The 26,342-nt window shown below is 51.1% G+C and overlaps 1 protein-coding gene across 1 annotated transcript in view; it reads right to left on the bottom strand.

Moving 5' to 3' along the window:
- LOC142466383 (fer-1-like protein 4) overlaps nt 1-25,778 on the bottom strand; it is a 126,174-nt gene extending 100,396 nt beyond the window's left edge. The window contains exons 1-2 of the mRNA XM_075571240.1: nt 25,425-25,778; nt 2,381-2,436 (exon numbers count right to left, since the gene is read on the bottom strand). Coding sequence (XP_075427355.1) covers nt 2,381-2,436; nt 25,425-25,503 — 135 coding nt within the window. The 5' untranslated portion in view covers nt 25,504-25,778. The remainder of the gene's footprint in view (nt 1-2,380; nt 2,437-25,424) is intronic.
- Between the last annotated feature and the right edge of the window lie 564 nt (nt 25,779-26,342).

Below are 26,342 nucleotides of genomic sequence, written 5' to 3'. Positions count from 1 at the left end.
AGTTTGAACAGTCTTACAGAGTCTCTCACAAGTGTCCAAAACAGCACACAGGATGAAATAAAAACAGGACAGGCCAACACATAGACAAAGGCCAATGTAAGCAGATATAAGGCAATAGAATGTTACATCCAACTAGTTTCGTAGAATTAACTACTTCTTCAGGGAATAATTAGGCCATTACCCAGAGGTCTTAAATACCTCACATAGATACCTTATTGGTCAACCAATTAGGGATAGACCAATCATCTATAATAGGTAATGGTCTGCGTGATAGGGAAGATGTGTAGTTTACTTTTAAAACAACAACTTTATTAACAAGAAAACAAAAACAAAACAATACCTATTTAATATAAACTTACATATAGACAAAATCTAGCATAAATAATTAAAAACATGCTGGAATAAAAGAAACACAATATAAGTCGACTAATATTGTGTTTCTTTTATTCCAGCATGTTTTTAATTATTTATGCTAGATTTTGTCTATATGTAAGTTTATATTAAATAGGTATTGTTTTGTTTTTGTTTTCTTGTTAATAAAGTTGTTGTTTTAAAAGTAAACTACACATCTTCCCTATCACGCAGACCATTACCTATTATAGATGATTGGTCTATCCCTAATTGGTTGACCAATAAGGTATCTATGTGAGGTACTGCTGCGGCACAGTTTATTCGAGCATTTGCCCGTTCTGTGCCGCAGCAGTAGCCTGGCGCGCGCCCGTCACTCTGAGAGTGACGGGCGCGCGCCGAAGCAGCGGAAGAGCGCCCTCCGATCGGGGCGCTCTCCCTACCGCTGCCGGGTCCGCCGGGTCCCCCGGAACCCCCTGCCGCTGTCCCGCGATCGCGGGACACCAGGGCTCCCTCGGGGAGCCCCTGGACGCGCGTGCAGGGGGCGCACGCTCCCGAAGACGCGTGACCGCGCGTCTATGACGCGCGGCACGCCGAGGGGCGGCCACTAGCAAGCCGGGAAATCTCCCGGCTTGCGGATCTGGCCGCAGTGTAATAAACTGTGTCGCCAGTGTATTTAAGACCTCTGGGTAATGGCCTAATTATTCCCTGAAGAAGTAGTTAATTCTACGAAACTAGTTGGATGTAACATTCTATTGCCTTATATCTGCTTACATTGGCCTTTGTCTATGTGTTGGCCTGTCCTGTTTTTATTTCATCCTGTGTGCTGTTTGGGACACTTGTGAGAGACTCTGTAAGACTGTTCAAACTTCCCTATTGAATCCACCACTGCTGTGAAGACAGCAGCAAGCTGCGTTTTAACCTCTCTGCAGAGGATACACCTGCCGAGGTACAGGAGCAGCTTCATATCGGCTAGGAAGCAGGAGCGATTTCACCAAGCCCCAGTACCAGCTGCTGAACCTGGCTGCATGAAGGGAAATCCCCTTGGGAGTGAAAAGACTGACGTCCTGCCCCAGAATCAACTGAGCTGCAGCAGCAGAGGGAAGCAAGCACCTGAATCTACAGCTAACAGCCGAGTGGTAAACAGTGTGATACACACTACATGCCTTTTACCAACCTTTTTTATGTACGCAGATATATTACCCCCTTTTTAAATCTATAATATATTGTTGAATTTGCTTCACTATTTGGCGTTGTGCGCTGTTTTCTTTTGTTTCCCTTCTCTTAAGGGGTCAGTCCCTCCTAGGGGCAAAGTGTACTAATGGCAGCGACATGGTTAAGGGGTCAGTCCCTCCTAGGGGCAAAGTGTACTAATGGCAGTGACATGGTTAAGGGGTCAGTCCCTCCTAGGGGCAAAGTGTACTAATGGCAGTGACATGGTTAAGGGGTCAGTCCCTCCTAGGGGCAAAGTGTACTAATGGCAGTGACATGGTTAAGGGGTCAGTCCCTCCTAGGGACAAAGTGTACTAATGGCAGCGACATGGTTAAGGGATCAGTCCCTCCAAGGGGCAAAGTGTACTAATGGCAGTGACATGGTTAAGGGGTCAGTCCCTCCTAGGGGCAAAGTGTACTAATGGCAGTGACATGGTTAAGGGGTCAGTCCCTCCTAGGGGCAAAGTGTACTAATGGCAGTGACATGGTTAAGGGGTCAGTCCCTCCTAGGGGCAAAGTGTACTATTGGCAGCGACATGGTTAAGGGGTCAGTTCCTCCTAGGGGCAAAGTGTACTAATGGCAGTGACAGGGTTAAGGGGTCAGTTCTTCCTAGGGGCAAAGTGTACTAATGGCAGTGACAGGGTTAAGGGGTCAGTTCCTCCTAGGGGCAAAGTGTGCTAATGGCAGTGACAGGGTTAAGCGGTCAGTCCCTCCTAGGGGCAAGTATTTACCCTCCAACCTCGGCCCAGGTCAAGACTTGAGTCCTGGGCCCCGGGAAAGCAAACAGCGGGACCTGTTCCCACCACTTGAGTCTCTTACCTCACAGAAATCAGCTTCGGTTCCTGTTTTCATTTTCTTTGTCTTGTGGGTAAAACCTTTGAAGAGAACAAACATCTGTTACAAGTCTGCAAACAGATCACAGAATAAGCACTTGGTGCATTAACACTTTCTCTGCCACAAATGCTGGAAACATAAAGCCAAGCAAGCCCTAGGAAATATATATATATTTATAAGAGCTCCATGTAAAAATGGTTATCAGGCAAAAGGTGACACGGTGTGTGCTCATTTGCATATCATTTCCCTTGCTGCAGTGGAAGCGCTGTATGCTAGGTGGTATTTTCACCCACCATAACTTAAAGTGTGTGTGTGCGTGCGTGTGTGCGCGTGCGTGTGTGTGGTGATAAGGATTGCTGCTTTCAAATGATGGATTCCACATTTACCGCAGGGTTGGCCAACTCCAGTCCTCAAGGGCAACCAACATGTCAGGTTTCAAGATATCCCCCTGCTTCAGCACAGGTGACTCAAAATGGTTTTCAAGCAAAAGGTGACACGGTGTGTGCTCGTGTGTGTGTGTGTGTGTCTCAGTCAGAATGAGATACCCTATGCTGAAGCAGGGATATGCCCAGTACCTGGCCTGTTGGTTGAACTTGAGGACTGGAGTTAGCCGCGCTTGCTTTACAGCATCTGACGTCACCAATTTGTGCCGGAGTGACACAGCCGGGCCGGCGGCCATCGCTGCATACTGTATGTTCTGACATGGGACACCGGAACAGACACCGCACAACCCCCAACAGGTCAGGTTCTCAGGATATCCCAGCATCAGCACAGGCGGCTCAATCAGTCCCTGCTTCAGCACAGGTGGCTCAATCAGACTGAGCCTCTGATTGAGCCTCCTGTGCTGAAGCTGCGATATACTGAAAACCTGACCTGTTGGGGTGGAGGGCTGAAAACTGGAGTTGAGCCCCCCTGCCCGAGACCGAAGTTAGACAACAGAAAACGTCCCAGTGTACGTGTGTGTACGTGTGTGTACGTGTGTGTACGTGTGTGTGTGTGTGTACGTGTGTGTGTGTGTACGTGTGTGTGTACGTTTGTGTGTGTATGTGTGTGTGTGTGTGTGTACGTGTGTGAGTGTGTATTTTTATCTATATAGTGCAATTAATGTGCATAGTGACAATCATATAAATTACAAATATTATAAATACCACATAATGGGAAGAAGTGATTCAGACTTAAAAGTAACATTTAGGAAAAGGAGTCCCTGCCCCGAAGAGCTTACAATCTAATAGTGAACTTGGGAACACCCAGAATGGCCCATGACACTGCAAACTGTGCAAACATATACTGTATGCGCTGACCCCACAGCCAGTCACACACACACACAGAACATTTAATGTTAAAGGATCGTACTGCTGCACATCCAGGACTGTGGTTTATATGATTTCATGCAGCAAATGTGACCAAGGATGCTAGAGTGGTGAGACCAGCCAAAAACGTTAAACCAGAATAATCCTACACAGACACACAATAACACACCAGGACGAAGGAAAATGCTGCACAGGCACACAATGTCACACAAAGAAGAAGGAAGATACTGCACAGACACACAATAACACACCATTGTAGAGGGAGAGGGGGTTGGCCCGGTATTAAAGGGGTTGCACCCCATATGGCCACCCCCTGACCTCACCAGGGAGGCAAGGGGTTAACTGGACTGCGGTCCAGGAATGTGGCTTACACCTTGTCATGTCAGGAAACTGTATGTTCCCCTGTTCCCATGTTTCATTATAATCCTGTATTTTAATGTTTTAAAGTGCATTTCTGTATCTCCAGTTCTGGAGGTCGCAGAGAGTTGAAATTTGGCCAATAGGTGGAGTCACTGTAGGCATTAAAAACTGGCAAATTTCGACCCACTGAGCCCACCAGAATGGAACTTATTAATATGTGTAGATATTAAAGTGTATATGTATGGTATTTTGGATCTGCTCTGAAAATGCAGACTCCATCTGCTATGCTAATAGGTCATGAAGGGCAGCCGGATGATTGAGCATAAGCACTGTGATCAAAAGTTAACTGCCCTGATTGTTTACACTAGGAACCAAGTACTGTTCAACAGACTCTGCCAGTCTAATTGTTACCTGAGGGTGGAGAATCATCAAACTGGAGTGGTTTGTAAGTGTTATGTCTACACCTACAAACAATGCAGATCCTACCAGATACTTAATTTGGTAGACTGGTCGTCGCCCCTGATTTAATTATGGGGCTACAGAAATAAGATCCTCAGAGTACCAGTACACATGGGCTAACTAGCTGGGGGGCATGGTTTAAACTGTGTCTCCACGTTAGGGATTGGATACAGATAATTGTTCACCAATAGTCTGTATTCAATGTTAAGAATAGGGTTACACAGGTATATAAACTGTGTCAACCCTACAGTTTTTAGTTGTTGTGCTTCTGATTCCACCTGGAATGTCACCGGATTGCTGGAGAATTGCTAGCTGATACTTCTCCATTCCCCAACCCTAAGTAAGTGTTACCTTCTTGCCTGTTAATTGTACTATATTGCTGTGTTCACCTTTTTTAAGGAATAAATATATTTTATTATATCTAAGTCTCGTTCAGTTCAACCCAGATATTTGGTGTTCATTATATCTTGTCATAAGCTACCGTGACAACCATGAAGAAGGATGATGCTGCACAGACACAATAACACACCATGAAGAAGGAAGATTCTGCACTGACACACAATAACACACCATGAAGGAGGAAGATGCTACACAGACACACAATAACACACCATGAAGAAGGAAAATGCTGCACAGACATAATAACACACCATGAAGAAGATGCTGCACAGACACACAATAACACACCATAAAGAAGAGATACTGCACAGACACACAATAACACACAATGAAAAGGAAAATTCTGCACAAACACACAATAGCACACTATGAAGAAGGAAGATGCTGCACAGACACACAATAACACACCATGACGAATGAAGATGCTGCACAGACACACAATAACACACCATGAAGAAGGGAGATGCTACACAGACACACAATAACACACCATGAAGAAGGAAAATACTGCACAGACACACAATAACACACCATGAAGGAGGAAGATACTGCACAGACACACAATAACACACCATGAAGATGGGAGATGCTACAAAGACACACAATAACACACCACAAAGAAGGAACATTTTGCATAGACACACAATAACACACTATGACGAAGGAAGATGCAGCACAGACACACAATAATACACCATGAAAAGGAAAATTCTGCACAGACACAATAACACACCATGAAGAAGGAAAAGTTGCACAGACACACAATAACACATCATGTAGGAAGATACTACACAGACACACAATAACACACTATGAAGGAGGAAGATACTGCACAGACACACAATAACACACCACGAAGAAGGGAGATGCTACACAGACACACAATAACACATCATGAAGAAGAAAGATGCTGCACAGACACACAATAACACACCTTGGAGGAAGATACCACACAGACGCACAATAATACACTATGAAGAATGAAGATACTACACAGACGCACAATAACACACCATGAAGAAGGAAGATATTGCACCCCAGTGGGACCGCACTCCTCACAGCCGGATTCGTCCATAAATGATTTACACATCCAGAGCCTCAAAGTGATGTATAAAAGCATCAAGACCGGAGAACATTGGAGCTCACAATGTTACCGCTCTGACATAAAACAGGAGGATTTCATTATTATGGGGTTTCTTACACATCACAATGTTACATCATTTTCTCCCTGTCCCTCTGATAATCTCGCACTGTCCCACGCCTGCAGTCCCACTCCCACACCCACACCTTACATCGCACTCCCACTCCTCACGTCCCACTCCCACACCTGCAGTCCCACTCCTAACGTCCCACACCTGCAGTCCCACTCCTCACGTCCCACTCCAACACCTGCAGTCCCACTCCCACACCTGCAGTCCCACTCCCACAACTGCAGTTCCACACCTGCAGTTCCACTCCCACAACTGCAGTCCCACACCTGCAGTTCCACTCCCACGCCTGCAGTTCCACTCCCACGCCTGTAGTCCTACTCCCACGCCTGCTGTCCCACCCCCATGCCTGCTGTTCCACTCCCACACCTGCAGGCCCACTGCCACACCTGCAGTCATACTCCCACACCTGCAGTCCCACTCCCACACCTGCAGTTCCACTCCCACACCTGCAGTTCCACTCCCACACCTGCAGTCCCACACCTGCTGTTCCTCTCCCACACCTGCAGCCCACACCTGCAGTCCCACACCTGCAGTTCCACTCCCACACCTGCAGTCCCACACCTGCAGTTCCACTCCCACACCTGCAGTCCCACACCTGCTGTTCCTCTCCCACACCTGCAGTCCCACACCTGCAGTTCCACTCCCACACCTTCAGTCCCACACCTGCAGTTCCACTCCCACACCTGCAGTCCCACACCTGCAGTTCCACTCCCACACCTGCAGTCCCACACCTGCAGTTCCACTCCCACACCTGCAGTCCCACTCCCACACCTGCAGTCCCACACCTGCAGTCCCACACCTGCTGTTCCTCTCCCACACCTGCAGTCCCACACCTGCAGTCCCACACCTGCAGTTCCACTCCCACACCTGCAGTCCCACACCTGCAGTTCCACTCCCACACCTGCAGTCCCACACCTGCAGTCCCACACCTGCTGTTCCTCTCCCACACCTGCAGTCCCACACCTGCAGTCCCACACCTGCAGTTCCACTCCCACACCTTCAGTCCCACACCTGCAGTTCCACTCCCACACCTGCAGTCCCACACCTGCAGTTCCACTCCCACACCTGCAGTCCCACACCTGCAGTTCCACTCCCACACCTGCAGTCCCACACCTGCAGTTCCACTCCCACACCTGCAGTCCCACACCTGCTGTTACTCTCCCACGCCAGCAGTGCTACTCCCATACCTACCGTCCCACCCCCACACCTGCAGTTCCACTCCCACACCTTCAGTCCCACACCTGCAGTTCCACTCCCACACCTGCAGTCCCACACCTGCAGTTCCACTCCCACACCTGCAGTCCCACACCTGCAGTTCCACTCCCACACCTGCAGTCCCACTCCCACACCTGCAGTCCCACACCTGCAGTCCCACACCTGCTGTTCCTCTCCCACACCTGCAGTCCCACACCTGCAGTCCCACACCTGCAGTTCCACTCCCACACCTGCAGTCCCACACCTGCAGTTCCACTCCCACACCTGCAGTCCCACACCTGCAGTCCCACACCTGCTGTTCCTCTCCCACACCTGCAGTCCCACACCTGCAGTCCCACACCTGCAGTTCCACTCCCACACCTTCAGTCCCACACCTGCAGTTCCACTCCCACACCTGCAGTCCCACACCTGCAGTTCCACTCCCACACCTGCAGTCCCACACCTGCAGTTCCACTCCCACACCTGCAGTTCCACTTCCACGCCTGCAGTCCCACTCCCACACCTGCAGTCCCACTCCCACACCTGCAGTTCCACACCTGCAGTCCCACTCCCACACCTGCAGTCCCACACCTGCAGTTCCACTCCCACACCTGCAGTCCCACACCTGCTGTTCCTCTCCCACACCTGCAGTCCCACACCTGCAGTCCCACACCTGCAGTTCCACTCCCACACCTTCAGTCCCACACCTGCAGTTCCACTCCCACACCCGCAGTCCCATGTCCGCAGTCCCACTCCCACGCCTGCAGTCCCACGCCCACAGTCCCAAGCCCGCAGTCCCACTCCCACACCCACAGTGCCACTCCCACGCCCGCAGTCCCATGCCCGCAGTCCCACTCCCACGCCTGCAGTCCCATGCCCGCAGTCCCACTCCCACAGTCCCACTCCCACGCCTGCAGTCCCACGCCCGCAGTCCCACTCCCACAGTCCCACTCCCACACCCGCAGTGCCACTCCCACGCCCGCAGTCCCACACCCGCAGTCCCACTCCCACGCCCACAGTCCCATGCCCGCAGTCCCACTCCCACGCCCACAGTCCCACGCCCGCAGTCCCACACCCGCAGTGCCACTCCCACGCCTGCAGTCCCACGCCCGCAGTCCCACGCCCACAGTCCCACTCCCACTGCTGCTGATCCCTTGTTATCCACGTTCTTCACATCTCTCACTGCCCCTTTCATGCATTTATGGGCCGGTCTGGTTATTTCCTCTCCTTCTGTCCCTAATGCTTTCTCATGCTATCAGCCAATCCGATCGATCGCACCAACGCCGCCCGAAACGCCCCACTGAAGTCATTGGGAATTTTCAGCCGAAGCTTTCCCGATCGACCTCTTGGTCGGATATACAATAAACCGCTTAGATTGTGGTCTCGGATGTTACATCTGCCTTAAACTACTGGAATCTCTGTAACCTGTATCGCTTGTCCTGAGGAAGAGAGGGGAACTCACGAAAAACTTCTCCTACAATATCCATCGTTACTCCTAATACTCAAGTACTTATTCATTTTCTAGGAACTGTTAAAGAGGGAATCCAAGCCAGGGATTGTTTTTTAAACATGGGATTGAAGCTGCGGGTCTCAGGAACCCCACTTATTTCAGGTTTGGGGACCCCCTGCTTCCGGAGACACTTATCTCTGTAGGAGGTTTAACCTTTGCTGCGATACCGGCACTCCTTACGGAGGTCTGTACAGTATCTCTGGGAACCGGGCTCAGCTCCGGAGACCCCCGGCGTCAATCCTATGTTAAAAATAATAATAATAAAAAAAATGCACAAATTGCCCTTTTAAAACCGCCTGCCCTGTCCCGTCCTCTCTAACCTCGTTACCTCTTTTGTACCTAAACATCGCTGGGATACTGGATAGACCTGTTCTGCCTCTGGCCGCACCCTACTTTCTATCGAATTGTTACAGTGACCCCCCCCTGTGACCTTTGGATTATCCCGCACACTGAGCTTGGCGCTGACCCGCAGGAACCTTCGCTTTTGATCGTGATGATTCCCGCGCTGTCTCAATATAAATAAAACGTGAGATCTTTTAAAGCCGCGGTTCACCTGACTCATTTGTAATTGCCCTCTCCCCCTTTTTGATATGATTGGGGGGAGTGCACGTGTGTTGAAGTGCACGTGTGTTGGAGTGCATGTGTGTTGGAGTGCGCGTGTTGGAGTGCACGTGTTGGAGTGCACGTGTGTTGGAGTGCACGTGTGTTGGAGTGCACATGTGTTGGAGTGCGCATGTGTTGGAGTGCGCGCGTGTTGGAGTGCGTGCGTGTTTGAGTGCGCGTGTGTTGGAGTGCGCGCGTGTTGGAGTGCGAGTGTGTTGGAGTGCGCGTGTGTTGGAGTGCGTGCCTGTTGGAGTGTGCGCGTGTTGGAGTGCGCGTGGGTTGGAGTGCGCGTGGGTTGGAGTGCGCGTGGGTTGGAGTGCGCATCTGTGTGAATGCGCGTCTATTGGAGTTTGTGTGTTGGAGTGTGCGCGTTTTGGAGTGTGCATGTGCTGGCGTGTGCACGTGTTGGAGTGTGCACGTGCTGGCGTGTGCGCGTGGAGTGTTAGAGATTGCTGGGCTATGAGTTTCAAGTGGGGCTTTACGGAGAAAGTCGTGCCAGAATGTGTCTAGCTAGTCGGGGTCCAGAGTTGCTGGATACCCCAAAAATGTACCCGGGAATCAGGTTGCATTCCCGGATACATATAGGCACATTGCTCCAGCAAAATCTCCCCTTGAAAACACTTGTGCAACTCATCGCTAGGATTCCCTGCTTCAGCACAGACCAGAAAGGTAGATGGGGCATAGGGATGTGAGGTGTCCCTGGAACGGTCAAGGGGTCTCTAGGTTAAAGGGGGATGCCCAGTCAATGCCCAGGTCACCCAGAACCCGGTATAGAGGTTCTCGGGGTACTCCAACCATAGACAAGGTTGTGACGATTTTTAAAGTCTGTCTAGTATACTGTGTGAGGAATATGGCTAGTAGGAATAAAGTGCAAACTTCTTATTCTATTCCCCATAACCATAGGACTTAGGAAAGTATAAAATGTATGGTTTTTATTAAACAGTGTGTTTAAAGTATATACAGTTGTGTGAAGAAGGAAGCACACCCTCTTTGAATTCTACGGTTTTACATATCAGGACATAATAACAATCATCTGTTCCTCAGCAGGTCTAAAAATTAGGTAAATACAGCCTCAAATGAACAACAACACATGACATATTACACCGTGTCATGATTTATTTAATAAAGCCAAAATGGAGAAGCCATGTGTGAAATTGCGGTCAAGGGACTTCAGCACCTCCGGAGGAGAGACAGCGTGGCGGCAGGGACTTCAGCACCTCCGGAGGAGAGACAGCGTGGTGGCAGGGACTTCAGCACCTCCGGAGGAGAGACAGCGTGGCGGCAGGGACTCCAGCACCTCCGGAGGAGAGACAGCGTGGCGGCAGGGACTCCAGCACCTCCGGAGGAGAGACAGCGTGGCGGCAGGGACTCCAGCACCTCCGGAGGAGAGACAGCGTGGCGGCAGGGACTTCAGAACCTCCGGAGGAGAGACAGCGTGGCGGCAGGGACTTCAGCACCTCCGGAGGAGAGACAGCGTGGCGGCAGGGACTCCAGCACCTCCGGAGGAGAGACAGCGTGGCGGCAGGGACTCCAGCACCTCCGGAGGAGAGACAGCGTGGCGGCAGGGACTCCAGCACCTCCGGAGGAGAGACAGCGTGGCGGCAGGGACTTCAGCACCTCCGGAGGAGAGACAGCGTGGCGGCAGGGACTTCAGCACCTCCGGAGGAGAGACAGCGTGGCGGCACGGACTCCAGCACCTCCGGAGGAGAGACAGCGTGGCGGCAGGGACTCCAGCACCTCCGGAGGAGAGACAGCGTGGCGGCAGGGACTCCAGCACCTCCGGAAAAGAGACAGCGGGGCGGCAGGGACTTCAGCACCTCCGGAGGAGAGACAGCGTGGCGGCAGGGACTCCAGCACCTCCGGAGGAGAGACAGCGTGGCGGCAGGGACTCCAGCACCTCCGGAGGAGAGCAAGCGTGGCGGCAGGGACTCCAGCACCTCCGGAGGAGAGACAGCGTGGCGGCAGGGACTTCAGCACCTCCGGAGGAGAGACAGCGTGGCGGCAGGGACTCCAGCACCTCCGGAGGAGAGACAGCGTGGCGGCAGGGACTCCAGCACCTCCGGAGGAGAGACAGCGTGGCGGCAGGGACTTCAGCACCTCCGGAGGAGAGACAGCGTGGCGGCAGGGACTCCAGCACCTCCGGAGGAGAGACAGCGTGGCGGCAGGGACTCCAGCACCTCCGGAGGAGAGACAGCGTGGCGGCAGGGACTCCAGCACCTCCGGAGGAGAGACAGCGTGGCGGCAGGGACTCCAGCACCTCCGGAGGAGAGACAGCGGGGCGGCAGGGACTTCAGCACCTCCGGAGGAGAGACAGCGTGGCGGCAGGGACTCCAGCACCTCCGGAGGAGAGACAGCGTGGCGGCAGGGACTCCAGCACCTCCGGAGGAGAGACAGCGTGGCGGCAGGGACTTCAGCACCTCCGGAGGAGAGACAGCGTGGCGGCAGGGACTTCAGCACCTCCGGAGGAGAGACAGCGTGGCGGCAGGGACTTCAGCACCTCCGGAGGAGAGACAACGTGGCGGCAGGGACTTCAGCACCTCCGGAGGAGAGACAGCGTGGCGGCAGGAACTCCAGCACCTCCGGAGGAGAGACAGCGTGGCGGCAGGGACTTCAGCACCTCCGGAGGAGTGACAGCGTGGCGGCAGGGACTCCAGCACCTCCGGAGGAGAGACAGTGTGGCGGCAAGGACTTCAGCACCTCCGGAGGAGAGCAAGCGTGGCGGCAGGGACTTCAGCACCTCCGGAGGAGAGACAGCGTGGCGGCAGGGACTCCAGCACCTCCGGAGGAGAGACAGCGTGGCGGCAGGGACTCCAGCACCTCCGGAGCAGAGACAGCGTGGCGGCAGGGACTTCAGCACCTCCGGAGGAGAGACAGCGTGGCGGCAGGGACTTCAGCACCTCCGGAGGAGAGAAAGCGTGGCGGCAGGGACTCAAGCACCTCCGGAGGAGAGACAGCGTGGCGGCAGGGACTTCAGCACCTCCGGAGGAGAGACAGCGTGGCGGCAGGGACTCCAGCACCTCCGGAGGAGAGACAGCGTGGCGGCAGGGACTTCAGCACCTCCGGAGGAGAGACAGCGTGGCGGCAGGGACTCCAGCACCTCCGGAGGAGAGACAGCGTGGCGGTAGGGACTTCAGCACCTCGGAGGAGAGACAGCGTGGCGGCAGGGACTTCAGCACCTCCGGAGGAGAGACAGCATGGCGGCAGGGACTCCAGCACCTCCGGAGGAGAGACAGCGTGGCGGCAGGGACTCCAGCACCTCCGGAGGAGAGACAGCGTGGCGGCAGGGACTCCAGCACCTCCGGAGGAGAGACAGCGTGGCGGCAGGGACTCCAGCACCTCTGGAGGAGAGACAGCGTGGCAGCAGGGACTCCAGCACCTCCGGAGGAGAGACAGCGTGGCGGCAGGGACTCCAGCACCTCCGGAGGAGAGACAGCGTGGCGGCAGGGACTCCAGCACCTCCGGAGGAGAGACAGCGTGGCGGCAGGGACTTCAGCACCTCCGGAGGAGAGACAGCGTGGCGGCAGGGACTTCAGCACCTCCGGAGGAGAGACAGCGTGGCGGCAGGGACTCCAGCACCTCCGGAGGAAAGATAACGTGGCGGCAGGGACTTCAGCACTTCCGGAGGAGAGACAGCGGGGCGGCAGGGACTCCAGCACCTCCGGAGGAGAGACAGCGTGGCGGCAGGGACTTCAGGACCTCCGGAGGAGAGACAGCGTGGCGGTAGGGACTTCAGCACCTCCGGAGGAGAGACAGCGTGGCGGCAGGGACTCCAGCATCTCCGGAGGAGAGACAGCGTGGCGGCAGGGACTCCAGCACCTCCGGAGGAGAGACAGCGTGGCGGCAGGGACTTCAGCACCTCCGGAGGAGAGACAGCGTGGCGGCAGGGACTCCAGCACCTCCGGAGGAGAGACAGCGTGGCGGCAGGGACTTCAGCACCTCCGGAGGAGAGACAGCGTGGCGGCAGGGACTCCAGCACCTCCGGAGGAGAGACAGCGTGGCGACAGGGACTTCAGCACCTCCGGAGGAGAGACAGCATGGCGGCAGGGACTCCAGCACCTCCGGAGGAGAGACAGCGTGGCGGCAGGGACTTCAGTACCTCCGGAGGAGAGACAGCGTGGCGGCAGGGAATCCAGCACCTCCGGAGGAGAGACAGCGTGGCGGCAGGGACTCCAGCACCTCCGGAGGAGAGACAGCGTGGCGGCAGGGACTCCAGCACCTCCGGAGGAGAGACAGCGTGGCGGCAGGGACTTCAGCACCTCCGGAGGAGAGACAGCATGGCGGCAGGGACTCCAGCACCTCCGGAGGAGAGACAGCGGGGCGGCAGGGACTCCAGCACCTCCGGAGGAGAGACAGCGTGGCGGTAGGGACTTCAGCACCTCCGGAGGAGAGACAGCGTGGCGGCAGGGATTCCAGCACCTCGGAGGAGAGACAGCGTGGCGGCAGGGACTCCAGCACCTCCGGAGGAGAGACAGCATGGCGGCAGGGACTTCAGCACCTCCGGAGGAGAGACAGCGTGGTGGCAGGGACTTCAGCACCTCCGGAGGAGAGCCAGCATGGCGGCAGGGACTTCAGCACCTCCGGAGGAGAGACAGTGTGGCAGCAGGGACTTCAGCACCTCCGGAGGAGAGCAAGCGTGGCGGCAGGGACTTCAGCACCTCCGGAGGAGAGACAGCGTGGCGGCAGGGACTCCAGCACCTCCGGAGGAGAGACAGCGTGGCGGCAGGGACTCCAGTACCTCCGGAGGAGAGACAGCGTGGCGGCAGGGACTCCAGCACCTCCGGAGGAGAGACAGCGTAGCGGCAGGGACTTCAGCACCTCCGGAGGAGAGACAGCGTGGCGGCAGGGACTCCAGCACCTCCGGAGGAGAGACAGCGTGGCGGCAGGGACTTCAGCACCTCCGGAGGAGAGACAGCGTGGCGGCAGGGACTTCAGCACCTCCGGAGGAGAGACAGCGTGGCGGCAGGGACTTCAGCACCTCCGGAGGAGAGACAGCGTGGCGGCAGGGACTCCAGCACCTCGGAGGAGAGACAGCGTGGCGGCAGGGACTCCAGCACCTCCGGAGGAGAGACAGCATGGCGGCAGGGACTTCAGCACCTCCGGAGGAGAGACAGCGTGGCGGCAGGCACTTCAGCACCTCCGGAGGAGAGCCAGCGTGGCGGCAGGGACTTCAGCACCTCCGGAGGAGAGACAGCGTGGCGGCAGGGACTTCAGCACCTCCGGAGGAGAGCAAGCGTGGCGGCAGGGACTTCAGCACCTCCGGAGGAGAGACAACGTGGCGGCAGGGACTTCAGCACCTCCGGAGGAGAGACAGCGTGGCGGCAGGGACTTCAGCACCTCCGGAGGAGAGACAGCGTGGCGGCAGGGACTTCAGCACCTCCGGAGGAGAGAAAGCGTGGCGGCAGGGACTTCAGCACCTCCGGAGGAGATACAGCGTGGCGGCAGGGACTCCAGCACCCCTGGAGGAGAGACAGCGTGGCGGCAGGGACTCCAGCACCTCCGGAGGAGAGACAGCGTGGCGGCAGGGACTTCAACACCTCCGGAGGAGAGACAGCGTGGTGGCAGGGACTTCAGCACCTCCGGAGGAGAGACAACGTGGCAGCAAGGACTTCAGCACCTCCGGAGGAGAGACAGCGTGGGGCAGGGACTCCAGCACCTCCGGAGGAGAGACAGCGTGGCGGCAGGGACTTCAGCACCTCCGGAGGATAGACAGCGTGGCGGCAGGGACTTCAGCACCTCCGGAGGAGAGACAGCGTGGCGGCAGGGACTTCAGCACCTCCGGAGTAGAGACAGCGTGGCGGCAGGGACTCCAGCACCTCCGGAGGAGAGACAGCGTGGCGGCAGGGACTCCAGCACCTCCGGAGGAGAGACAGCGTGGCGGCAGGGACTTCAGCACCTCCGGAGGAGAGACAGCGTGGCGGCAGGGACTTCAGCACCTCCGGATGAGAGACAGCGTGGCGGCAGGGACTTCAGCACCTCCGGAGGAGAGCAAGCGTGGTGGCAGGGACTTCAGCACCTCCTGAGGAGAGACAGCGTGGTGGCAGGGACTCCAGCACCTCCGGAGGAGAGACAGCGTGGCGGCAGGGACTCCAGCACCTCCGGAGGAGAGACAGCGTGGCGGCAGGGACTTCAGCACCTCCGGAGGAGAGACAGCGTGGCGGCAGGGACTTCAGCACCTCCGGAGGAGAGACAGCGTGGCGGCAGGGACTTCAGCACCTCCGGAGGAGAGCAAGCGTGGCGGCAGGGACTTCAGCACCTCCGGAGGAGAGACAGCGTGGCGGCAGGGACTCCAGCACCTCCGGAGGAGAGACAGCGTGGCGGCAGGGACTTCAGCACCTCCGGAGGAGAGACAGCGTGGCGGCAGGGACTTCAGCACCTCCGGAGGAGAGACAGCATGGCGGCAGGGACTTCAGCACCTCCGGAGGAGAGACAGCGTGGCGGCAGGGACTCCAGCACCTCCGGAGGAGAGACAGCATGGCGGCAGGGACTCCAGCACCTCCGGAGGGGAGACAGCATGGCGGCAGGGACTTCAGCACCTCCGGAGGAGAGACAGTGTGGCGGCAGGGACTCCAGCACCTCCGGAGGAGAGACAGCGTGGCGGCAGGGACTTCATGCCGATATATGAGTTCCAGGACATTTGGGACAAGTCCCGGTCAACCAAAGACTTTGTTTTACGTTCTATTTTAGCTAGGAAAGTGTGTGTCTTTCTCATGTATTTTGTGTTTCACTGCGTGTTAGCCTATTTTAAGTGAATGAATGATTATTTGTTTTACCATCTTGTTTTGCTTAATGTTATGTTCCCGGTATAAAAGGTGTAAATGCCTGGTCTCCTATGTATTGTATTGTATTGTATGTCTTTATTTATATAGCGCCAAAAGTGTACTCAGCACTTCACAAAGAATACAGTGCAGGGAATTATAATTATACAATAAGTGCAGCAAAATCAGACAATAGGAAAGGAAATCCCTGCTCTGAAGAGCTTACAATCTAATAGGTTTAATGGGAAACTTACAAAAACAGCAGGTGAGGGAGTAAGTGCTGTAGATGGCAGTGCTTGGTCACAATGGGTGGTAGGAGTGACTGAGTGTGGGACAGTAGCCATGAGTGCAGGCTATTGGGATGATTGATTTGTGGGGGCAAGTTTTAAGGTTAGTCAGTTAGTTAGAAAGAAGCACTTCTTTCTGGTTTCACTAACCTGCATCAGCTATATGTATATCACTTACTTAGGAATCTTGATATTTACTAGAAGTTGATTAAATTTAACATACAGAAATATATAGATGCATTGCCTTGAATCCTGCAAGCCACCCTTGGTAGGGAGGCATGAGTGAGATCAGGTGTGTATGTCTGGCTTCAGGCTTAGGGAAGATCCCTAGCAGCAGGTAGGAGTAGATAGAGGGTGTGAATAGAGGATTTGTTTGGTTGTTTTTTATTGAGGGGTAAAGAAGTTGTTGGGAGAGAGGTGTATAAATAATGGTGCAGTGGGGAGTGGAGATGTTGTAGAGAACAGAAATGCTCACAAAGGAGTGAGGAAACAGTAAACAGAAAAAGAAATAGGGAGGGCATAGTGAGATGCAGGAGGAGAGAGTTCAAAGGTACTGGAGGATAAAAGTGTACAAATAAATCACAGATGTTAAAAGTTAAAGTCTCACAGTGGCAACGTTGTAATGCAGAGTCCAGATCTTCCTCCAATTTCAACTCAAAAATTAACTCTTGTAGACACTTTTGATGTACACTTATGATGTGACGCTTTTGATGTTACACAGCCTTATGGTTAAACAGCCATGCTACAGTGACTTAAGTACCCTATTCACATGCATTTGACTAACACTTAAGGGAGGGGTTTGTCTAATCAACTCACAGACATACAAAATAGTTAATTAGATTATCATTTCTCTCTCTCAATTGATAGGAATCAGCTCACAAACATACCCCAAAAGCCAATTAAATCTTAATTTCTCTGGTTGGTAGAATGCAGCTCAATGACAGTGACAGAGTATGCGCGTGTTGGAGTGTGCGTGTGTGTTGGAGTGTGCACGTGTTGGAGTGTGCACGTGTTGGAGTGTGCGAGTGTTGGAGTGTGCGCGTGTTGGAGTGTGCGAGTGTTGGAGTGTGCGAGTGTTGGAGTGTGCACGTGTTGGAGTGTGCGAGTGTTGGAGTGTGCACGTGCTGGAGTGTGCGAGTGTTGGAGTGTGCACGTGCTGGAGTGTGCACGTGCTGGAGTGTGCGAGTGTTGGAGTGTGCGCGTGTTGGAGTGTGCGAGTGTTGGAGTGTGTGAGTGTTGGAGTGTTGGAGTGTGCGAGTGTTGGAGTGTTGGATCACTCGGGTATTGCACATGACGCCCCATACATCAAAAATCATTTCTAACATCAACTTATGCATCATATGTAAGACACAACGACCTTCACCCATGCAAAGGTCATTTGATGGAGGTTTGTATTACTTCTTAGCACTAACATTTTGACGCACAATTTTGTAAAACGATATGACCTTAGTACATAACGATATGACCTTAGTACATAACGATATGACCTTAGTACATAACGATATGACCATAGTACATAAAGATATGACCTTAGTACATAACGATATGACCATAGTACGTAAAGATATGACCTTAGTACATAATGATATGACCTTAGTACATAACGATATGACCTTAGTACATAACGATATGACCATAGTACATAACGATATGACCATAGAACATAACGATATGACCTTAGTACATAACGATATGACCTTAGTACATAAGCCCCTATATTTGTCCTGGCAAAAAACGGGACAATTGTCGAGCATGCACGATTGGCATTTGCCGACCCCTTATGTGCATGTGGGATCGGAGCTTGCTGGAGAAAAAATGGAACAGTGGCCAGAAAAGTCGTGATCCAGACATGGCTAAAAACCAGGGCATCTGGTCACCCTACCCCAATGTTAAACCACTGTGACCAAGTTGAAAACCACAACATCAGTGTATATATTGTACGCTGGTGTTAGGAGAAGTTGGTTGAATGGATGATCCAATTTATATACCTGTCAGGCATCTCAAACTTCCACCTGAGCTATTGCACATCTAGACTCACCCTCACCGATCCTCCCTTCTGTTTAACAATATTTACACAGTGTGAAAACAGAGCACAGCCCGAGGCTTACATTACACATACTGCAGGAGCATGGTTACCAAGCGCAAAGCTGTCACTGCAACACTTACACACCTGTAAACACAAGTCACTTACCACACAGGGACAGGCACACAAACCAGCAAATTAGATATGGTTGATATAGCTAATATTTAACCAACAATACTCTTCTACAAAGAGCAGACAACAAGACCCAACAATTATGAAATGTATTCCACTCTAATTCTATATATGTATAAATTACTGTTTGTAACAAAAACAACATTTTAAGGACAGTTGTATGATAAATAACAGCCACCATCTATCGCAGCGTATTAAAATACATCCACCCAAGAAAATAATGAATTCATCATGAATTCAAAGTTGCTCCCATCTCTAAATATATATGGTAACCGGGCGCCATTCAAATAATCAGGACATATATCCTCAGCAAAGTATCTGGCCGTTCCTCCTCCTCGTATCGTGCACCCCACAACTGGAACAACCTACCAGAGACTCTCACATCCACCACCAGCTTAAGTTCTTTCAAATCTAAGGCTGTCTCACATTTTAATCTGGTCTGTAACTGTTACATACGCCCATAATATATATTTTCTCTAACTGTGCATGCAATGTCTTGTATATAATGTATACCCTGTTCACTTATGTAACTATGTATTTGTAACCATGTATTATTTGTCATCTTATCTCTATGCCCAGGACACACTTGAAAATGAGAGGTAACTCTCAATGTATTACTTCCTGGTAAAACATTTTATAAATAAATAAATATATCTGCTTTGCCGGACAGAAAATAACTTTTTTGTACATCATTTTAAAAGTCTGGCTTCCCTTTAGAGATCCTACATTTCTGTATACTGTATACTAATTACAATATACCAATACTGTATACTAATTACAATATACCAATACTGTATACTAATTACAATATACCAATACTGCATACTCATTACTATATACCAATACTGTATACTCATTAATATATACCAATACTGTATACTCATTAATATATACCAATACTGTATACTCATTACTATATACCAATACTGTATACTCATTACTAAATACCAATACTGCATACTCATTACTATATACCAATACTGTATACTCATTACTAAATACCAATACTGTATACTCATTACTATATACCAATACTGTATACTCATTACTATATAGCAACTGTATACTCATTACTATATACCAATACTGTATACTAATTACAATATCCAATACTGCATACTCATTACTATATACCAATACTGTATACTCATTACTATATACCAATACTATATACTCATTACTATATACCAATACTGTATACTCATTACTATATACCAATTCTGTATACTTATTACTATATACCAATACTGTATACTCATTACTATATACCAATACTATATACTCATTACTATATACCAATACTGTATACTCATTACTATATACCAATTCTGTATACTCATTACAGGCATCCCCCGCATTAACGTACGCAATGGGTCCGGAGCATGTATGTAAAGTGAAAATGTACTTAAAGTGAAGCACTACCCTTTTCCCCACTTATCGATGCATGTACTGTACCGCAATCGTCATATACGTGCTTAACTGATGTAAATAACGCATGTGTAACAGGCTCTATAGTCTCCCCGCTTGCGCACAGCTTCGGTGCAGGTAGGGAGCCGGTATTGCTGGTCAGGACGTGCTGACAGGCGCATGCGCGAGCTGCCGATTGCCTATTGGGCGATATGTCCTTACTCGCGAGTGTACTTAAAGTGAGTGTCCTTAAACCGGGGTATGCCTGTACTTTATAACAATACTGTATACTCATTACTATATACCAATACTGTATACTCATTACTGTATACCAATACTGTATACTCATTAATATATACCAATACTGTATACTCATTACTGTATACCAATACTGTATACTCATTAATATATACCAATACTGTATACTCATTACTGTATACCAATACTGTATACTCATTACAATATACAGCTCAAACCCGTTATAGTGCGATCCGCTATAACGCGGTTTGAGCGTGGACCCCAAATTTAAAAAAAACAACATATTTTTTTGCACACTCACTGCACACACTCACTGCACACACTCACTGCACAAACTCACTGCACACACTCACTGCACACACTCACAGCACACTGCACACACACACTCTCTCACTGCACACACAGCACACTCTCAGTGCACACACAGCACACTCTCACTGCACACACAGCACACTCTCACTGCACACACAGCCCACTCTCACTACACACACAGCACACTCTCACTGCACACACAGCACACTCTCACTGCACACACAGCACACTCTCACTGCACACACAGCCCACTCTCACTACACACACAGCACACACACTCACAGCCTTCCCCCCCCCCCCCCACCTTTGGTGTCAGCTGCTGGGGCATCGTGGGGCTGCTTGCCGGGATCGGTGTGAGGTTGGGGGGGAAATCGGTGCGAGGTTTGGGTATTGGTGCGGGGATTGGCGCAAGGCATGGGGGGGGGGGTCGGGTGGTGCGGGCATCGGTGCGAGGCTGGGGGGATGGGGATCGGTGCGAGGCTGGGGGGATGGGGATCGGTGCGAGGCTGGGGGGATGGGGATCGGTGCGAGGCTGGGGGGATGGGGATCGGTGCGAGGCTGGGGGGATGGGGATCGGTGCGAGGCTGGGGGGATGGGGATCGGTGCGAGGCTGGGGGGATGGGGATCGGTGCGAGGCTGGGGGGATGGGGATCGGTGCGAGGCTGGGGGGATGGGGATCGGTGCGAGGCTGGGGGGATGGGGATCGGTGCGAGGCTGGGGGGATGGGGATCGGTGCGAGGCTGGGGGGATGGGGATCGGTGCGAGGCTGGGGGGATGGGGATCGGTGCGAGGCTGGGGGATTGGTGTGGGATCGGTGGTTGGATGGTGCCAAGCTGAATGCTGGGAGAAGTATGGTGGCTGCTAGGGTCGTGTAGGGCTGCCGGCGCCTCACTCCACCTCTCCCCCCCCCCCCCTCCTCCCGATCGGGCGTACAGCGGCCATTTAAAAAAATAAAATAAAGCATCCCCGGTTATAGCGTGGTCGGATCGGGTGGCCCCCGAGGACCGCGCTATAACGGGGTTGAGTTGTACCAATACTGTATACTCATTACTATATACCAATACTGTATACTCATTACTATATACCAATACTGTATACTAATTACAATATACCAATACTGTATACTCATTACTAAATACTAAATACCAATACTGTATACTCATTAATATATACCAATACTGTATACTCATTACTATATACCATTACTGTATACTCATTACTAAATACCAATACTGTATACTCATTACTATATACGAATAATGTATACTCATTACAATACACACCGCAATATTACAAAGATACGCCCTTTCCTCTGCTGCTCAACTCCAAAACTCTGACTCAGGCCCTCATTCTCTCCCAGCCGGTTACTGTAACCTCCTGCTGTCCGGCCTTCCTGCCTCTCACCTGTCTCCCCTACAATCTATCCTAAACGCTGCTGCCAGAATCACTCTACTCTTTCCTAGATCTGTCTCAGCATCTCCCCTCCTGAAATCCCTCTCCTGGCTTCCGATCAAATCCCGCATCTCACACTCCATTCTTCTCCTCACTTTTAAAGCTTTACGCTCTTCTGCTCCTCCTTACATCTCAGCCCTAATTTCTCGTTATGCACCATCCCAACTCTTACGTTCTGCTCAAGGATGTCTTCTCTCTACCCCCTTTTTATCTAAAGCTCTCTCCCGCCTTAAACCCTTCTCACTGACTGCCCCACACCTCTGGAATGCCCTTCCCCTCAGTACCCGACTAGCACCCTCTCTATCCACCTTTAGTATCTTAAAACACACTTGCTTAAGGAAGCATACGAGCAGCTCGGTGGCTGATATTTTACACCTCATACATAAACCCTGGCCCCCTGCAGACGCACTTACCAGAACGCCCTCCTACTGTCTCTGTACGGTCTTCCTATTCACCACTTAGATTGTAAGCTCTTTGGGGCAGGGACTCCTCTTCCTAATGTTACTTTTATGTCTGAAGCGCTTATTCCCACTATGTGTTATATTATTATGTTCCGTGTATTACTGCTGTGACGCGCTGTGTACAGTACATAGATGGCACCATAAAAATGAAGATATACAAACATACATTACAATAAACCAAGGAGAGAAGTCTCCTACCATCAATTGCAAGAGAAATTAAGATTTAATTGACTATTGGGGTATGTTTCCTTGAGCAGAATAGGCAAACCCCTCCCTTAATTGTTATTCAATTGCACAAATCAAGCATCCCAATAGCCTGCACTCATGGCTACTGTCCCACACTCAGTCACCCCTACCACTCATTGTGGCCAAGCACTGCCATCTACAGCACTTACTCCCTCCTCTGCTGTCTCTGTAAATTCCCCATCAAACCTCTTAGATTGTAAGCTCTTCGGGGCAGGGATTTCTTTTCGTATTGTCTGATTTTGCTGCACTTATTGTATTATTATAATTCCCTGTACTGTATTCTTTGTGAAGCGCTGAGTTCACTTTTGGCGCTATATAAATAAAGACATACAATACATACAATTATATACTCATTACAATATACCAATATTATATACTCATTACAATATACCAATATTATATACTCATTACAATATACCAATATTATATACTTATTACAATATACCAATATCATATACTCATTACAATATACCAATATTATATACTCATTACAATATACCAATATTATATACTCATTACAATATATCAATATTATATACTCATTACAATATACTTGTTACAAGACTGTACTTTGAGCCACTGATTGTGCCATTTGTGCTGAAGCAGGGATATCCTTAAAACGTGACCTGTTGGTGGCCCTTGAGGACTGGAGTTGCCCCCCCCCCCTGGTGTAACCCCCCCAGTTAGGTATAATTTAAGTAACCCGTGTTATTTCCCGGGGTTATATCCCCCTCTCCTCTCTCTTGTTAATCAGGGCCTGGACTAGAGTAACAGCGTATACTGATACGTATATAATGTCACATTCCTGGAAGTTAACTGACAGTCACGTGACATCAAACGCTAAATAACAACCATTGTTTTTGAATGTAATTAGGTTTCAGGATACGCGATAACCTCGGGGGACGTCACGTCCGCTGCGGATTTAGATAACATCACGTTATGCGCCCGGATTTAACGGATTTTAGTGGATCTAGCCTTGGAGATCGGAGAGACACTGGATAAAAAAGGATTATTTTACATCTATTTTATAGTATATGTCTTGGTACAGCAGATCCATACAACTCCAGTGGGCCAGATCCCTATAATAACAGGATCCCTATAATAACAGGATCCCTATAATAACAGGATCCCTATAATAACAAGATCCCTATAATAACAAGATCCCTATAATAACAGGATCCCTATAATAACAAGATCCCTATAATAGCAGGATCCCTATAATAACAGGATCCCTATAATAACAAGATCCCTATAATAACAGGATCCCTATAATAACAAGATCCCTATAATATCAGGATCCCTATAATAACAGGATCCCTATAATAACCTGTGTTGTTGTTATATAAAAACGTATCTTCACGAACAGCGGACTGATTCATGTTTCAGAAAGAGCAGAATTTAAACGCGCTCTATTATTACTAATATCCAACGTTGGGCGTTCAAAGCGGTTTTTAAACACCATTATAGTGCGATGGTTTGCAGGAGAGCGCATGTCTCTGTATGAGCGTTACAATAGGGGAGAAAGGACACAGTACAAAGGTTAGGACACAGAATGAGCCATACCCGGCGCGTAAGGATGCCGGACAGGTATACTTTATGTAAGCCCGGACTGTGTTTTAGGCAAACTGGGGGGTGCAGCGGTTACAGAGGCCCCGCGCCCTTCCCGAAGGCATTTAAATGAAACGCCGGGGAGCGCACGCGAGGCCTCGGCAACGTCACTTACCTGGTCTCCGGCGGCTTCCAGCGACGTGTCGGCATGGTAACGCGGCATCAAATGACGTCGCGGGTCGCATGACGTCGCATTGCCATGGAAATGCAACGTCGGAAGATGCCGGACACCAGGTAAGGGGGGGGAGGCACAAGCAGGGGGACGCGAGCTGGCAGGGGGGACAGAACGGGCCTGAGACGCATTGTGCAAGCGGGCGGGCCACCCCCTCTGCCTCTTTATAACGGGTAACCCCTTCATTCCAGCCCCCCACCCTAAACATTCATGTTAGTCAATAGGCTGAAGATACTAATTAATATATATATATATACACACACACACACACACAGTATATACAGTCTGTCAGTATAATATTCATACGTGCAGGCAGCGGAATGTCTTATATATCTTTATTAGTGTAGCGCCATCCAGGAGCCCAGCGCCTCACAGTAACACACAGGGCATAATAATATAACAGATAGTGGGAATAAGCGCTTCAGGCATAAAAGTAACAATAGGAACAGGAGTCCCTGCCCCGAAGAGCTTACAATCTAAGTGTACGTACAATTGACTATAAGCAAAGATCAATGTTTTAATACAATGTGTATTTATGGATTTATTTGCATTCTTACACACACACACAGAATAAAAGTGGTATTAAATTCTCCCGGGATGATCATTAGCAAATTAATTCGCTGAAGCGCCAGTCACCGGCAGAAATGCCGTAGGTGCCGCCGAATGTAACAGGTACAGGCTATAAACAGGTACAGTGCCTGCTAATTAGGTGCAGTTGGAGGGTATGATATTAATAACTATAGGTGCAGTTAGAGATATATATACACATACAGTACAAAACATATATGATATATTAATATAGTAGCTCACCTCGGAAAGACAGACCCGCCTGCCTCTCGTGCCTCCCAGGCAGGTTGGTTACCTTCTTGAGGCAGACAGTTAAAGACATGGCCACCGATTTTTAAGTCCCGTGTCCCCGAAAAGTGCCACTTCTTTATCCCCCCCCCAGTTCAGCGGAGCTCTGCTCCGTCCCTGCTCTCGCCCCACACTGCTTTGCCCCACACTGCTCTGCTCCGTCCCTGCTCTCGCCCCACACTGCTCTCGCCCCACACTGCTCTCGCCCCACACTGCTCTGCCCCACACTGCTCTCGCCCCACACTGCTCTGCTCCGTCCCTGCTCTCGCCCCACACTGCTCTCGCCCCACACTAGCCCTGCAGGTTCATCCTGAGACAGAGACCTGCAGAGCAGGTTCCTCACAGTCACACTCGCTCTCCCCGTCACCTCCTCAGATAGGAGTGTTTCCTTAAACACACACAGCCAGCGCCCCGGGCAGGGAGCACTGTTATGTACCCGCTAAGGTGCACGAGAGGCTGAGACTGACCCCTAATCAGAGGGGGTCGCAGGATTGGAGTGAGAGTTAGAGCCTCAATGCCACATTCCCCCTTGTTTTTCTTCTTTGTATATGTAAAGCGCGTGAAAATGTATCATTCTACATTCTTACCTACGCTGGCTATCGTTTGCTGCTCCTGTTATAAATGTCACAATCTGATTGCGTGCCTAACATAATGGCCGCCTCTCAGTTTCAATCAATCCTTCAATCAGTGTAACTCAGCAGCTACAATTTGTCCGGATATTACAAGGGAACATTATCTATTGTTACAGTTTGCAGCTGAAACTGCTGGGAACACTGGCAACAAATTATCACAAACAGGGAAGTGTTGCAAAGATCTTGCACTGCTGGGGAGGTGGCTAAAACCGGCTTTAGAAATCAAAGGCTGCTTTAAAAA

Source organism: Ascaphus truei, chromosome 15 (assembly GCF_040206685.1).
Source record: "Ascaphus truei isolate aAscTru1 chromosome 15, aAscTru1.hap1, whole genome shotgun sequence".
Taxonomy (NCBI): Eukaryota; Metazoa; Chordata; class Amphibia; order Anura; family Ascaphidae; genus Ascaphus; species Ascaphus truei.
The sequence above is the reverse complement of the archived record's forward strand: the minus strand, read 5'-3'. Positions and strand labels throughout refer to the sequence as shown.